The 16,072-nt window shown below is 44.1% G+C and overlaps 1 protein-coding gene across 4 annotated transcripts; it reads right to left on the bottom strand.

The window, feature by feature from the left end:
• Positions 1–364: 364 nt before the first annotated feature.
• On the bottom strand, positions 365–12,428 carry EIF3D (eukaryotic translation initiation factor 3 subunit D). 4 transcript variants are annotated; one of them, XM_035128092.2, is made up of 15 exons: positions 12,291–12,428; positions 10,484–10,617; positions 9,567–9,612; positions 7,767–7,903; positions 6,959–7,044; positions 6,560–6,632; positions 6,326–6,438; positions 5,505–5,637; positions 4,375–4,522; positions 4,100–4,230; positions 3,628–3,713; positions 3,321–3,450; positions 2,810–2,952; positions 1,567–1,847; positions 365–506 (listed from the first exon to the last, which is right to left on the bottom strand). In XM_035128092.2, the coding sequence occupies exons 2-15, from the start codon at positions 10,604–10,606 to the stop codon at positions 493–495; spliced, it is 1,644 nt and encodes a 547-aa protein (XP_034983983.1). In that variant the 5' UTR covers positions 10,607–10,617; positions 12,291–12,428; the 3' UTR covers positions 365–492. The 4 variants fall into 4 exon arrangements, with proteins under 4 accessions (XP_034983983.1, XP_034983985.1, XP_034983982.1 ...); XM_035128094.2 differs by having other exon boundaries at positions 10,484–10,614; XM_035128091.2 differs by having other exon boundaries at positions 12,298–12,428.
• Positions 12,429–16,072: the final 3,644 nt, after the last annotated feature.

Below are 16,072 nucleotides of genomic sequence, written 5' to 3'. Positions count from 1 at the left end.
GTTTTGTATGAAAAGGGTCCCAAGTTCCAATCCCCAGCCTCTTTAGGGGCTGGGAATGTCTCCTGCCAGAAACCCTGGAGAGCCACTGCCAGTCAATATATACAATACCGAACTACATGGGCGACTCTGCATGGGGCTGCTTTCTATGCAATGCTGCTGTTTTAATAAGCGACTATTGAAACATTTATTTCCACACTTGCAGATTGAAGCTGTTCAGTCCAGGGGACACTGGATCAGATGATTCTGCTACACATCAGCTATACACACTTTAAGGTGGGCAGGGCTGATCATAAAATATTTTCTTTTCCAAATTTGTTTAGGGGCAATCTCACTACACATATTAATTATACAAAAGGGACAATGCTTTATTATTATTATTTTTTATTCCTTAGGTTCTAAGTATATGAGATTCAATTTTGATCCATCTGCCAAGAACAAAGATGTTGGCTGTGCCTTCAAGCTGCGATTGCTGCTGCTGGCTGGCTGCTATGTTCAGCTCTCTTCCTCTGAAAAACAAACAGAAGTTTCAATGGAACATTTGCTGCCATCCCAAGCAAAAGCAAACACCACGGAACAAATAAGCATGGTCACAACATCTGCTCTCCTTTCCACACATAATACCAAATGCTGGTTCATGTACAGTCAGAAGATACACTTTCTGCATAACAGAAAGCCTTATTAAGAAGGACGCAGCCAATCCTTAGTTGATCTAAACTTTAGAGACAACGCAAGTATTGAACTCCAAGCAATGTTAATAACGTAAGAGCTTGCTGGATCACAGTGACCAATCAGATACCTGTGCCTTTGTAAAGAAAACCTGTGGTTTGTAAGCAAGAATAAGAAACTGACCATCTGTAATGTAGCCTTGTGTACAGACACAGTTTGAAAGTAAAACAGAAAGCTGAATCCTAAGGAATATACAAAATCCATAAACTGGTATTGGTCTCCCCAACATAATCATGTCAACACTTTACCAATGTTAACTATATGCCATACTTAAATTCTGCTCAGATCCAAATTATATCACTCCTATGGCATGTACTACTTGGTCCCCATCTTATCTGTAGTTATGATGCAAACCAGATGGCAACTAGCAACGTGACACAGAGAGAAATAGGCTGGTGCATAGACACCATGCTACAGAATCCTGCAACACTGCATACAAATTCTGCCCATTTTGGTTCTACTCACCGTTGGCTCTGACTGGTCTTTCCTATGAGTTAATAGCCCCATATACACCTGACTTACGGGCTTGACTCTCTTACACATCACAGCAGCCCTTCCCAACCTGGTGCCTCCCCTGATGTTTTGGACTACATCCCCTATTGGCTTCAATCAGCAGAGCTGTGCTGGATGGAGTGGGTGGGAGCTGTTGTCCAATGTGTCTGAAGGGCACAAAGTTGGGGGAAAGCTGCACTGCACTCTCCTGTGGCTATATCTGGACGAAACGATCACAGATTGCAGAAGAATGAAAGCTATCCTCCCAGCACACAAGCTTCTTCCAATGTAAGCAGTTGCAAGTTTCAGGCCTAAGCTTAGCTCGAAGGCATGTGAAACTCCTATTACCTTCCTCTTCTTCCTCTTCATCGTCGTCATCATCATCTTCATCAGAGCTGAAAGTGCCATCTGGCAGGCTGTAGATACGGATGACTTGCTTGTTGGGGTCTTTCAAGATGAGGTACTTGCCCTCATCCAGTTTCATGCAGATGTCAATGACACAGCGCAGGATGCCCCAGGCATTTTCCATGCTTAGATTAATTTGGCTGGCAAATTCATTAGGTTTGAACTGCTGGGTGCCTAGGATCACATGGCGTGCAGAGTCTTTCACATGGTACCGGGAAACATACCTGACAAAAAGGGAGAAAGAAGACTTAGAAAGTGCAATGCTGTAGTCCAGCCCAGCAGCTACAGTAGGAGTACAAAAGAATAGCAGGCTAAACAACGGACTGGTGTGGTGCGGTGGTTAAAGAGACTGAGCTACAAATCAGGGTTTGAATCTTGCCTCTGAACTCACTAGGTGACCTCCCCTTAGGAAAGTTGCTCTCGGTCTTCCTGCCTGACTTGCTTTACAGCAGTTTAGTCCTGCTGGCCACATGACCTGGAAAGCTGTCTGTGGACAAACGCCGTCTCCCTCGGCCTAAAAGCCAGATGAGCGCCACAACCCCATTGTCGCCTTTGACTGGACTTAACCGTCCTGGGGTCCTTTACCGGGTTGTTATAAGGATTGTGACTAGAAAATGCACGCATGCCCTTGACAAATGTTGAATATTATTAACGTGTTAAAGACCCATCTCAGTAATTTTTAATCCAGACAAAGAACCTATGTGCTAGCCCCTTCCAAGAGGTAAAAGACCCACTTAGCCCAGGAGTTAAGACAGAGATTGAATCTCCACACATATAGAAACCATTCTGAAAATGCTTTTTAAAAAATACATTGAATTTTCCATACGGCTCACCATCGCCATCTAGTGTCACATTGTATATTGCACTTAAAACATTTTATTTGCAGCTGTATAGCTGAGTCTGGACAAGGGCCAGCTATATCCCAAGCTATTAGCAGAGAATTCTGCATATGAAGAGGTGCTGGCCAAGTTTTAGAGCTGAGAATATTTAGAGCTTAGAATAAATACTTAAAATATTTATTATAGGCCACCTTTCAAAGAGGTGAACAACGTTAACATATCTGTAAAATGTCACAATGTATTAAAATTTAACCTTGAAGAGCAAGCTTCTCCCCCAAAACTTATTTCCCTATTGTAGTAACCCCCCCCAAACAAACCAAAAAACTATCCACACTATTTTGTCTCACCCCAGTTTAAGATACTCTGATCCAGCCAGCAGCGCACAACATGTCCAGCGAGCAAGTTTGTAGCTGTTGTTTTTCAGCTCAGTGGCAATCACAGCTCCTCTCTGGGAGTCCAGTTTCTGACGCCAGTCCACTCCATTACAATGCTAGAAAAATTAAGAAAGGGTTAGGGTTGTACACAGCATCAATTATGGCACACTGTGCCAAGTCAGGATCTGGCTACGAAGATGAAGATTTCATGCAACTGATTTCAAAATTATTTGTGATGCTGGAAAGGAGGAACCCACTCCTACCTAATGTAGCAGAAATTCAATTAGTGAGGACCTACAGATCTTTTTCCAGCATTGACCAAAGATTCAAGAAGTCAGTGACTCCCTTGAATTGGATGGGATGAGGGAGAGGGAATTCCAAGGCTATTACAGGTAATCAGAGTAAACTATGCCACTGTTAGAGACAGGCCAGCGGAAACAAATGATGTCCACACAGAAGAACCTACATATCTGTTTTTCCTTACCCTTGAATCCCATTCATTCAGTGTTTTTGTGTTGATGAAAGATACTTCTCCATTGGCTCCAGTCATCACTCCATCGTGTTCACAGCGTACAATCAGATCTATGTCGTCTCCCAGCTTCCACCTCCGGTACCTACAACCAAAAATGTTTGTCAGCAACCTTATAACAAAAGATTCACATAAGCACAGTATATACAGGTGGCAGCAATGGGAATTTTCATGGAAACTGCAAAAAGTCTGCAAACCACACCTTGAGGTACTGTACTGTGAACTCCCAAGGTCTATTCATGTGTCAGAAGCAACAACTTACCGGTATGCAACGGAAGCCACCTCATTCTTATCCATATCATCTTCCACAAATGGGTTTGGATTGGGAAATTTGTATTTTTCTTTCCCCTGTGAAGACACACACATGCAAAAACTTTTATCAATGACATCAGATTACACTGTCAGGAGAGTCATGGCAAGCTTCCAGTGCTCTGGTTTGAGAAACATTAGCCACTGTCTTGGTACCAAGCCCTTCCTCGAATTTTTCAAAAACATGGCTTTGCTGTGGTATCCTGTTTACTAGCAAGACACTTCCCCCAACAGGAGTATTCTGTGGAACTTCCTAATAGCCATACAACTCTATCTGGAGGCCCTATAAAACAGAAAGTAGATGGATGTTATCTTCTTTCTGCTTGCTGAGACAGATCACTCCCTCATCAGCAGGAAGTTCTAAGTGAGCATAGCCAATTTCTTTCCGAAATTCTCTGCAAATCCATTACCACTTTCAATCTTACCATTCTCAGACACTGCTGGGAGAAGTTGTGGTTGATGTAGGTGGCTTCCATAGCAAGGTTACGGGGTGAATTGAAGGAGTTGCCCTCATCCTGTGGTGGTTCATTAGCAGTCTCACTCACGGTCAGGAGGTCTGAGGATATAGCCAAACATATATGGAATTTCAGAGGGTTGCCCCAAGAGATAGCCCCAACAGCTTCACTTCCCCAAGCACTCCATATTCCCAGCCACCACCTGTCCCCCTTCAGTTTTCTACTGTATATACAAAAACACTCACCAAAATCAGAATTGTCCCTCTTATCAAAGAAGAGTTTGGATCCAACTCTTTGGACAATGATGTCCCAGGAATATACAGAACGAGTGCAAGCCATGAGGGTAGCTAGGATGGCATCTGTAGCAAATACATTCCCCTGAGTCTTGGCCAACTGTGCATAAAGAAAAGTCACATGGATGAGAGCAAGAATCGCTGCACAAGCAAACTAATATAGGCTGTACCACTCTCCAAAGTTGTATCTGTAGCATTATCTGCTCTCTGGGGCACAGGGGTAGGGAACCTGTGATTCCAATTCTCATTAACTCCAGCCAGCATGGGCAATTGCCAAGGTTGATAGGAAATGTACCCCAACAGAATCTGGAGGGCCACAGGTTCCCCATCCCTGCTGTAGAAGATGTTGTCAAAACCCTGCTCTCCTAGATTACCAGTGGCATTTGCATCCCATTCTCTAGCAATTAAAATCCAAGGAAAGGCAGACAGAGGAGTCCCAATGAATGCAAGGATTAGATCTGCTCTCCTGCACGTCAATTCCATCATTAAGCCAAAAACTTACTCCCCTCAAAGTTAAGAACTTTGGTAGATGAGCTGGGCAGAAACATAAGAAATAAACACTTCTACTTGCCTCATTTATTAGCTGGGTTTTGTCCTAGCGTATCTCCAAGCTTCACAGCAAATTGCAAAACATATAAAGCCTCTCTGAAAACTCTCACATCCGACCCATTCTCTCCACCACCCCAAGTACAATAAATAGGAAACTCCTCAATACTAAGAACTAGCTCAAAGAGAAATGTCCTGCCAACACTTTTGGAAGATGCTCTGACTTGGGCTTTAAGGAGTCTCCAGAAAAGGGAATTCCACTGTGTGCCAAAGCTACGAAGATCTCCTTCCTTCCCCCTGCTCTTTGCACAGTCAACTGGCCACACTCTTCTCTAGTCCAGTATGTCTGGCTGCAATTTCTAGTCTCAGACTTACTAAGCAATATTTTATTAGATTAGCCTGCCTTGCCCAGTGCAGTACCATTTTTAAGGACTTCGTAAGAAAGGTATCTGAAGTTACAAGCAAGCGAGCACTCCCCTTTTAAACTGAAGTAACAGCCATGTACGTATAGGACAAACTACAGAGGCATATTATACCTTGCGAATGACTGGATCATCAGTAGTAGTTACGGTATGGAAGATGCGCTTGATGCTACGAAGGGTCTTTTCATTTCTTGTGGTGATGCGGTCAAAGGCTTTGTCATAGTATTCCAGGGCCCCACAGCACTCTCTGCAGGTACAAAGAAAGGATGATCATGATTTGTTCTCTCAAGAACAAAGGATAATAAAAAGTGGACTAATGGGTTCAGAAATACTCATGAAAAAGAAACCCAAGGATCATTAAGATCCCACGGCACCTTTAAGGTTCTATGCCTCTCCTCTGACCCGTCAACCTCTATAAGCAGCAATGCCACATTTTAAATCATCCTTCCCTAAATGATGCCCTCCAGATATTTTGGAGGACAACTCTGATCACCCCTGACCACTCTCTGTGCTAGCTAGTAGGATCTGGAGTCCAACACAGTAGATGGCACTAGGTTAGGGAAGCCGCTCAGAGTGGCAGGGGCAACCCAGTCAGATAAGGGAGCTCTGAACCAGATTCATTGACAAGCTCCAGATCCTAACAACCAGTCATATATTCCTGCTCATATCGAAGGTCAGGGATAATTCAGGCCTTGTTAACCAAAAGTCATTTTATGTCCAGTTGTCAGCACTTAGAAAGCATACAAAAAGTTATAATGCCCAGCAAGGCAATAATTCTGGTTAAGGCTGTCCTGACATCTAATCACAGTTTGTGCCTTGGATCAAGAGATAAGCATACTGTATTAGTTAAACTACTTGGAGGCTGTTTTTTTCTTCTTCTAAAAAAAAGATACAAACTGTTGGCCCCAAACCTTCAGCTGTCTCAAAAAACTTACATGTCCTGAGGGTCTGACACTTCCAAATATCGCATCTTCATCAACCTAGGGAAATCCATTTCCTCCTTCACCTCCCAATCACTGCGAACTTCAACAGAGGAGTCACGGGGTTTCTGCCATGCAGATAGAATAAATAGAAGACACAACACATCAGTGTGTAAAATGGGAACAAAAGGTGAAAGGGTGAGGGGAAAGTCAGTTGCAAGACAGGCAGCCAAAGAGAAAGAGGTTTACCTGAGATTTTTGGTCCCATTTTTGTCTCACTCCAAACTGCTTCTGAAACTTCTTTTGGAGACGCAGTCTATCTCTGAAATGACAGAAAACTGATAGTCCCATCAAGGCAAAGGAGCCTGCTGATCCCAAACCCTTTCTCCAGAGTAGAGAAACTGGAACATGAATGGCTAACTACAAAAGGGTTTTCTGATCTCTTGGGTCAGAGTTGCTGAACAACCAATAAGATAATGTCATTCTACAATCCATGCAACAGTAATAAAAATTTAAAATATGTGACAGCAGAGTCTGGGAAATTTGGTAAGCAATTTGCTTTTTCAGGAGATTCAATTAGTTTGATGAAACAAGCTCTGCTGGACTATTGCTAAACTGCATGTTCTCCCACAAACACAGCAAGCTTACCTCTCCTTCTGCTTGGCACTTTTAGGGAGTGTCTGCATGTTAAACTGAAGGATGTTCCGGCGGTCCTTATCTCTCCGGAGGTTCCTCTGAAAGGAAGCACTAATGTAAGCGAGACAGCATGGAATCAAAGTGCCTACCTAGCAAGCAATCCTCCAAAGGATTCCTGCCCAGTATTCACTGTATTGCATGAGTTACACTAGGTGTGAGGAACCTGTGGCCCTTCCTTATGTTGCTGGACTCCAACTCCCATCAACCCCAGCCAGTATGGCCAATGGTGAGGGGAGTTGTAGTTCAACAACATCTTGATAACCATTCCCATTCCTGGGATATGCTGTGAAAAGCACCACTAAGTGTTCCTGGGAGGCATAATAAGCTAGTGTGTCACCAAAACCTGAAAAGGGGGAATCACTACTTGATAGCCATACGCATTCCAGCCCAAGAACAATAAAAATGAAAAACCACAAAGAGTCTCAAACTTGCAACAGCTTGTTTGAAAAAGATAGTTCTCATGGTTAGTGATGATGGGAGCAGTAGTCCACGGGTAACAAATCTTTGGCCCTCTAAATATTACTAGACTATAACTCCTACCATACCTGACTATTGGGCATATCAGCTGGGGCTGATAGGAGTTGTTCCAGCTACTAGAGTTATAGTGCAACAAGAACAGGACCGCAGGTTCCCCATACCAGATTAAGGGGAAGGTTGTCTGTTCCCTCCTCTATCTGTCTCTCTCCCCTCAAAGAGTATCAACTGGGACAGACTAGCTATATGGCTCAAGTCTAATCTCTTCAATCAAGCCACACCATACCTGTGCAAACCTCATGCGATTCCTCTGGTAAGCTGTCTTTTGTGTCCGTGCCGTGTCCACCAGTTGGAAACTGGTTTCATCTTCCTCATGGAAATAAGCATACTGGCTTCCTCCACCAAACTGGGATGAATATTTATCTGGGAAGACAATTGTCTCAGTCACCTTGAGTGCAAGACTGGGATTTCCTAGAAGACCAAGGACTAGAACCGTCCTCCTTTCAAATAGGAACTGAAGGAGAATTATATTAGTGTAACTGCTAAGAACAACAGATGTGATACAATCATGTTCCTTTGCCCAATGGTAAATACCATGGCTGATCTCAAAACCAGATGGAGATTTCCTCCACTACTGCTGTAATCAGTGCAGAAACACGATGTGCCCTAGTGTTCTGCTTATCTGTAACGTTGATTTGCAACTGCACCTGTGATTGCATTACCAAATTCCAAAACTTACTACAGTGGAACCTCGGTTTATGAACACCTCGGTTTATGAATTTTCGGTTTATGAACACCGCGGACCCATCTGGAACGGATTAATTCACTTTCCATTACTTTTAATGGGAAAGTTCGCTTCAGTTTATGAACGCTTCACTTTATGAACAGACTTCCGCAACCAATTACACCCATGTTTCAGTTTATGAACGCTTCAGTTTAAGTACTTCACGGACCCGTCTGGAACGGATTAATCCACTTTCCATTACTTTCAATGGAAAAGTTCGCTTCAGTTTATGAACGGTTACTCCGCGGACCGTCTGGAACGGATTAATCCACTTTCCATTACTTTCAATGGGAAAGTTCGCTTCAGTTTATGAACGCTTCAGTTTATGAACAGACTTCCGGAACCAATTGTGTTCATAAACCGAGGTACCACTGTATTTGATACAGGCAGTAGAAATCTGTTTAGGGAGAGTAGGTCTTAATGTTGCAAGCCAGAGGTTACACAGTGTACAGTATACATGTCAAGTATCTCTTATGGCACCCATGGACGAATCAATGAATATCCCTTTAAAAATTCATAGTGGATTTTGTGAACTTGCCTCTTTTCCTGCCCTTTCAGATGTAGCAGCCATTTCGTGTTATGCCACACCCCAACAGCAGCCACTTTGTGACTGGTGCCAACTGCACTCTCTCAAAATTCCAAATGTGCCCACCAGCCCAAAAAAGTTGTCAACCCCTATAAGCAGTGAAGGAAACAGAGGAATGCAGAAAAGCTTACGTTCAATGCAATTCTGTCTTGTAATGAAATGCAGGAGAAACTATAAAGCACCTCTCCTGGAAGTTCAGCTTTAGTATTCTTATTGTATAGTGGTCAAAAGACAACAATCCTGAAGGAGTGTTTCCATCCCCCCTGTTCTAGCCAGACACTGAGGGCCTTCTTGCAGTTCCCTCACTGCGAGAAGCGAAGTTACAGGGAACCAGGCAGAGGGCTTTCTCGGTAATGGCGCCTGCCCTGTGGAACGCCCTCCCGTCAGATGTCAAGGAAATAAACAACTATGTGACTTTTAGAAGACACCGGAAGGCAGCCCTGTTTAGGGAAGCTTTTAATATTTGATGAATCACTGTATTTTAATATTCTGATGGAAGCCACTCAGAGTGGCTGGGGAAACCCAGCCAGATGGGCGGGGTATAAATAAATAAATCATCATCATCATCATCATCATTTGCCCTAAGCAAATAACAAGGCCTCTTCAGCCAACAGAGACATAATGCCAACTTCATATACCGTGCTCACTGGCACCTTATTATGACCTGATCTTCCATATGAAATATATCAAACAAGAGCAATCACCATCATACTTACTCGTATATCGCTTATCCTGGTAAGTAGCTCCTGTCCAGTCTGCAACCTGGTAAAAATAAAAACAATGAGGATATAAGGCTGCTTTCAAGCATGCCACAAACTCATTTCAAAGGATTTTCAACAGAATCTCAAAAATTATTTCTCCAGCCAGCTAAGTTTCTGAGTGTACTCAAAATATTAAGACATCAGGATCTTTACTTGGGGAGAGATAATGAGCTGATGTACACATGACCCTGGCCGGTGTGTGTGTGTGTTCTGTCCACAACTTAGCTGTAACATGCAGAATTGCTTATTTTGCAATCTGCTGGAATCCCACTGGAAAGTGTCTAATGCTCTTGCTAAACAGTTGTGGGGATTGGTAGCCAATGGAAGCAGACATTCTCTATATGATGGCAGCTACCCATCCTTACAGGGAATGTACTATGGTAAACAACACCTGAACCACCCATTACACTGCTATAATGTTCTAAAGGGCTAGGAAACTGGAATTGTCTTAAGACAATTATTAGCCAAATTTCCCCCCAGGTCCAGACCTGTATGCCTTAACACCATCCTATGTCATGAAATACATTAGGTCAGATCTTGCCAATGATTCATGATTCAGATGCCCTTTTTAACCAGGCAATGTAATGTAAGCCAACACAATCCAGCACTGAGATGAACTGTACACCTCAGCTATAAATTCTGTGAAGCCCAATAGGGACCAAAATGATGTTCCAAAAATTCACTCCCTAAAAGACTTAGGACAATTTCACTCATGGTCTTTTTGCCCTGTAGGTAGTAGTGTAGGAACTGGGCTCCTGAAGCACATGGTAAGAGTGCCTTTCAAAATCTAGCCCTTAATGGAAAACAACAGCATAAACAATGCAGAAAAGCAGTTAATAGAAATTTCTGTGCAATGGTGTGTGAAGAAGTACCTTTCCCAGCCGATCTCCTTTGCTGAAAGGTTGATAAGGCATATCTTTGAACTGCTCTGGAACAGCACATGGACCCCATCCTGAGGGATTATCTTGGATAACGGGAGCCTGGAACTTTGCCATCTTCTATACTTCTAGTGAGAAAGGAGGGGGAAGAGAATAAGGGGATCAAGTAACTATAAAACAATAGTGCTTATTCTAATAGTAGGATCAGCTAATACAGTCAAACCTCGGTTGTCGAACGTAATCCGTTCCGGAAAACCATTCGACTTCCAAAAATGTTCGACAACCAAGGCACGGATTCTGATTGGTTGCAAGAGCTTCTTGCACTCAAGTGGAAGCTTGTTTGAAAACCAGAGCACCTACTTCCGGGTTTTCGGTGTTCGGGAGTTGAAATGTTCAAAAATGGAGCCGTTCGAGGTTTGACTGTACTTGTTTTTAAGGAAGCAAGAGACACACACAGTTTTTTTTTTAAAAAAAGGCCAGGCCTTCCCGTCACATCCTTAAAATTACTGACTGACATATACACACTTCTATGGAAGTCCTGTAGTTTATTGCTGCCAGGCTACTGCTTAAATAACAAAACTGTTCTCAACATATTCATATGCCTATATAGGGAGTGGGGGAGGGGGTTTATTGGTTTGTCTTTTCATTTTGTGTTTTTTTCTTGTATTTTTATGTTCCATATTTTTATGTTGTGAACCGCCCTGAAATCTACGGATGAAGGGCGGTATAAAAATTTAATAAATAAAATTCATGAAGTGCTGACTGAATGGTTTTCATCATAGTTGTGCCTTATTAGCAAATGATTTTTAGCTGTATTTATATATAATTATACCCATGCTCTCTTTCTACAGCCAAAGATGAAAAACTGGTTGCAGACTGGCTGTCTCAAAAGATACAGGTAGGTAGCCGTGTTGGTCTGCTGTAGTCGAAACGAAATTAAAAAAAAAAATCCGCCCAGTAGCACCTTAGAGACCAACTAAGTTTGTTATTGGTATGAGCTTTCAGCCAGCTAGGTGACATCTAGCCCAGCCTTTGCCAACCTGGTGCCCTCCAAATGTTTTGGTGTACAACTCCCACCAAGCTCAGCCAGTATGGCTGTCCTAAGTCGCACCAGCTATTCTAAAACAGACCTGTACTATCTGTGCTCTCTACACACAGGCAGCAAGTGAATTATAATAAAAAAACCTTGCTATTTCGAAAATAAAAACGTCTTTTAAGCCATTTCAGTTATGATAAAGAGCCTAGTTTCTAGATACCTGTACAGTACTACCGGTAGAAACGCATGTCATTCTGCTTCCCCCACTTCTAGACTGAGAGCTTCATGAAGTATTCAACCCTTTAGAAAGAGTGTGTGTGAGAGAGAGATGGAGAGAATAGATAAGGGGAGGGAGATCAGCCCTGAACAAAGTGTCTTGCTTGCAGGGCTCCTCGTGGGGTGAACCAAGTGGGGCAACCCACCCTTCCGCCCGCAGGCTTTTTTTCTTCCCCACCAAAGAGATGTCAGCAGCAGAGATGGTAGCCAGAAACTAGGCCCGAGCCCTTCAACGGGGCAAAGCGTTCTCTAGGTATGATGAATGAAGGCAGGCGGTGCACGAAAGAGGCGACAGCCCAGACAATGAACCCAGCATCTGCTCGAAGGGGCCTGTTCCGAGGGCCCAAGGGAGGCGGAAGGGCCCTTTCAGGCCCGCCCTGCATCCGGACACGGCGCAGACCAACGAAACGTGCTTGAAGGCCGGGGCGGGGGAGAGAAAGATGCCGGCATCCTTCGTCGGCGAGGCTCCCAGACCAGCTCCAGGCTCACCTCTCACCTGTACGGCCCAAGGAAGGACCCGATGGCGACGGATTCGGCCCCGGTGGGGCGTCCAAAACTACGAAACGCGGCCCTCAGGAGCACAGCAGTTTTGCAGCAGGCTCCCACTTCCGGTCCGGCCGCACTGCTGTGGCGTCATCACGCCGCGACGCCAGAAACGCCGTAAAAGTGGAGAGAGGATTCGTCTGCCTTGCGGCCGGCAGGGGAGCCGAGCGCTCTGTTTCCCCGTAGTAGGCTAAGCGGATGTTCTGATCATAGCTGCCAAGTTATCCCTTTTTTAAGGGATTTTCCCTTATGCTGAATAGGCTTCCTCGCGAGAAAAGGGAAAACTTGGCAGCTATGGTTCTGATGTGGCACAAGCTGTCGTGGTCTATAGAGCTCACTTCCTTAGATACGCGAAGTGGTGTCCTCAGTTGTCTGGTTCATATTTGCACAAAGAGAGGGAGAAATCAAATAATAAGGTCGGATGTCAGTGCAGCGCTAAATAAATGAATTGTTTTGAGACAATCCAATCGGGCAGTGCAATACTGTGCATCCCTACTCAGAAGTATTGAGTTCGGTGGGTCTTTAATTTGCTGCATTTTTATTTTTATTGTTCATCGTCACAGCACTTTGTAATTTTAGTACTGTAGTTTATAAAGATCGGCTCCAAGGCAAGTAGACACACCTGGAATTGTGCTGTAAGTGACTATATTTACAACAGTGAAAATGGGTGCTAACGCTTACCATTTTAGCACAGATTTCTGGTTTGGACTGGTTTGGATTTCTTCTTAATTTTTCATCCCCAAATTAGAAGTGGGAACTGCTCACAGAAGTCATTGGAGAATTCTCAGATTTGAATATAACTGATTATGTTGTGGGAGCAAAGAGAAGGATTCCTGCTCTTATTCTGGTCATATTTTGGGTGATATATACATGTATATATATATTTTTATTAAAAAAATAGTATAGGCTACTTCCCTCTCTGGCTCTGCCCATCATTGTCACTGGCTCCCTCAATCAATTATACCTCCAGAGAATGCTGCTGGGGTAGTCCAAAGCTTATTACAAAGGTTGCAGGAGAAGAACCTGAGGGATCAGCCCAAAGCCTGATCTAGTCCAGCATCCTGTGGCTATCCAGATGTCTCAATGGGAAGCCTAAAAGCAGGAGCCAAGTGCAACAGCAACTGCCCACTTGTGCTTCACAGCAACTGGTATTCCAAGGCATACTGCCTCCAGTACAGGTAGAGAGCATAGCTATCGTGGCTAGTAGCCATTGCTAGCCTTCTCCATGAATTTGACTAATCTTTTGCCATCCATGTTGGTAGCCACCAGCAGGTTAAGAAGATTAACCGTGTGATTCTAACCTTGTTCAGGAGTAAATCTGACTGAATGTAGTGGGTTAGGATTGCAATCTTAGTCACTGACTGAGCTCTGTTTTGAACTTTCGTATAAATGAACAAAGAACTTGTAATCAATTTCTGCATCATGAAGTTGCTTCATCACTAAGCCCATGTTACTTAGCATTGTCTTTTCTAATTGTAGGAGCTGATCAGGGCCTCTTGCAGAAGATGGCTGTGTCTGAAGATCCTTGATGTGCTTTTCCCAGGCTCTGATTAATTCTTTTACCCAGATACGAAGTGTGTGTGTATACTTTGTGCATGGGCGTAGCCAGGGGGGCAGAAAGGGGCACCTGCCCCCCAATCAAGTTAAACAATAGGAATACTAAACTAACTGACCAATCACGTTGGTTCTGTCCCCCCTAACAAAAGTCCTGCCCCCCATAACAAAAATCCTGGCTACGACCATGACTTTGTGTGTGTGTTTGTGTTAGGGGGACTGATCCAGGCAAGTGGGGAGAGGATACTAGAAGGAGTAGTGTGCACAGCACTTGCTGAAAAATACAAATGTGCCTCTGGACCTAAGAAAGAAGGTGACCCCTGCAATAAGGAAAAACCAGTGGGACCAGGGCTGGTCTGAGACATTTTGTTACCTCTGGTGAAGGACAATTTGACATCCCCAGTGCTGGCCTTGTCATTAGGCAAAGTGGAGTGGCTGCCTCAAGCACTAGATGTTGTTGTGTTTTGATGACACCAGCAAAGGCAGGCCACCTCTCTGAGAGAGGGGTAGGGGGAAGAGGAGCACGGAGGGCTTTCAGACGCAAGGCAGCCAGGAAGGCGGCCCTTCCCTCCGACGCCCGAATTGAGGCATGTGCCCACCCGTAGCGCTAGGGGGCGGCGCTTTGGGGTGCCCAGGCTTTTATGCTGGGAGAAAACCCGCAATAAGCCATTGCGGGGTTCTGACACGGACTGAGCAGTCATTTTTGCTGATGTTCTTCCACTGTAAATAGTATGCACAATAAAACTCTGAAAGACAAGACGGAGCGGAGCGTCTTTTACTCAAGAGTAGCCGCAGCCATCTCTGACATGTTTGTTGAATGGAATGGGCTTCAACTTCTCCTTTGCCCCAAGCAACACAATATTTGAGTATTTTCATTTATTCCTATCCTGATTCTTTGGGCATATATACTGCTTGAACAGTAAAGGGCTCCCCTTCTCCTCACTGGCATCAGCTGCCAGACTGACATTGATCACACATCAACTGGTGTGTGTGGCTGGTGTGTGTTTTGGCATCTGGGGAGGTGGGCCTAGCTGGATGGACTCTGAGCAGCTAAACAGGATTAGTGCTGAAATACCCTATGATTATGTAACTGCTTTAGGTATTCATTTTTGCCCACATCTATGCTTTGCAATGTATGAGCACACCAGAAGGTCCCAGGTTCAATTTCTGACATCTCCAGTTAAAACTGAGAGAGACCTCTGAAGTGTTGCTATCAGCTTGTCTTTGCAGCAGTGTAACCTGATGTCAAGCTCGTGAAACCCTTTAATTCTGCATTTTCGTTATAAATATGTTTTACTCTGTTTAAAATGCTGAGAGCTTGTGTTTTAATTTCGATAAACTGGCTGCATTTTATGATTATATGATTGTCACCGCCTAATTCTATTCTGAAAGCTGCTTTGATTAGCCTGTGCAAAAGATTGCAGCCTCTGTTATGTTCTCTGCTCACACAAGCATGGGATTCCCCCCCCCCCATCGCCTTCCACCTCTGCCTTGCCACTGTATAGATTTTTGTTGCTGCTGCAAGTTTTCTGTTTCTGCAGAACGACTCAATAGCTGTGGATTCTTCCCTCTCCTTGTGCTGCTATCCTCAGCTTCCCTAGAGGGTTGGGTACCCCACTCTGGGAAAACCTTTGGTCTCTGGGCTTCTGGTGTGTCACTGTGATGCTAATGCCCAGAAGCAGTCCTTTAAAAACCTCTCATTTATTGAGCTTTTATTGAAAGGATGTCACGGATGTGTGACTGGAACAACCTGTGCCGTGATGTTGCCAGAGCACAGATAATAAATTATCAGCATGAGCCTCAACTGCACTACGCTGGCACCAGCCTCTTTGAAATAAAGGAGGCTGACTGCAGTGGAGAGTTTGAAGATCAAAGATTGTCCTCTAATATCCTCTGTTTCTCTCAGTATGGAGGTTGTGAACTGGACAGGCTTAAATTGCAGTGGTGAGCTACTCCCACCAGAGAGCGCTGCTTCCTTCTAAATGGAAGGTGATGCTGGTGGAGGTGAATATCAGCATCTTGATATAATTAATAGGACGCAAGTTGTTGTGATTGACAGGCCCCTGGAGAGTCCTCTCCTATATTTTATTTATAGCTTGCCTTTGCCAGCTCTTCACTAATGTAACTAATGACCTGTCTAGAGAGGTGACTCCATTTTCTTGACCCTTTTAACT

This window comes from Zootoca vivipara, chromosome 10, assembly GCF_963506605.1.
Source record: "Zootoca vivipara chromosome 10, rZooViv1.1, whole genome shotgun sequence".
Taxonomy (NCBI): domain Eukaryota; kingdom Metazoa; phylum Chordata; class Lepidosauria; order Squamata; family Lacertidae; genus Zootoca; species Zootoca vivipara.
The sequence above is the reverse complement of the archived record's forward strand: the minus strand, read 5'-3'. Positions and strand labels throughout refer to the sequence as shown.

Excerpts from the sequence above, each read along its gene's own strand:
- EIF3D (XM_035128092.2), bottom strand. The coding sequence starts at position 10,606 with ATGGCAAAGTTCCAGGCTCCCGTTATCCAAGATAATCCCTCAGGATGG. Across the intron at positions 7,045-7,766 it reads ATCGCATGAGGTTTGCACAG|AGGAACCTCCGGAGAGATAA; the intron begins GTATGGTGTGGC and ends GCTTCCTTTCAG. Across the intron at positions 4,231-4,374 it reads GAGGGACAATTCTGATTTTG|ACCTCCTGACCGTGAGTGAG; the intron begins GTGAGTGTTTTT and ends CTATATCCTCAG.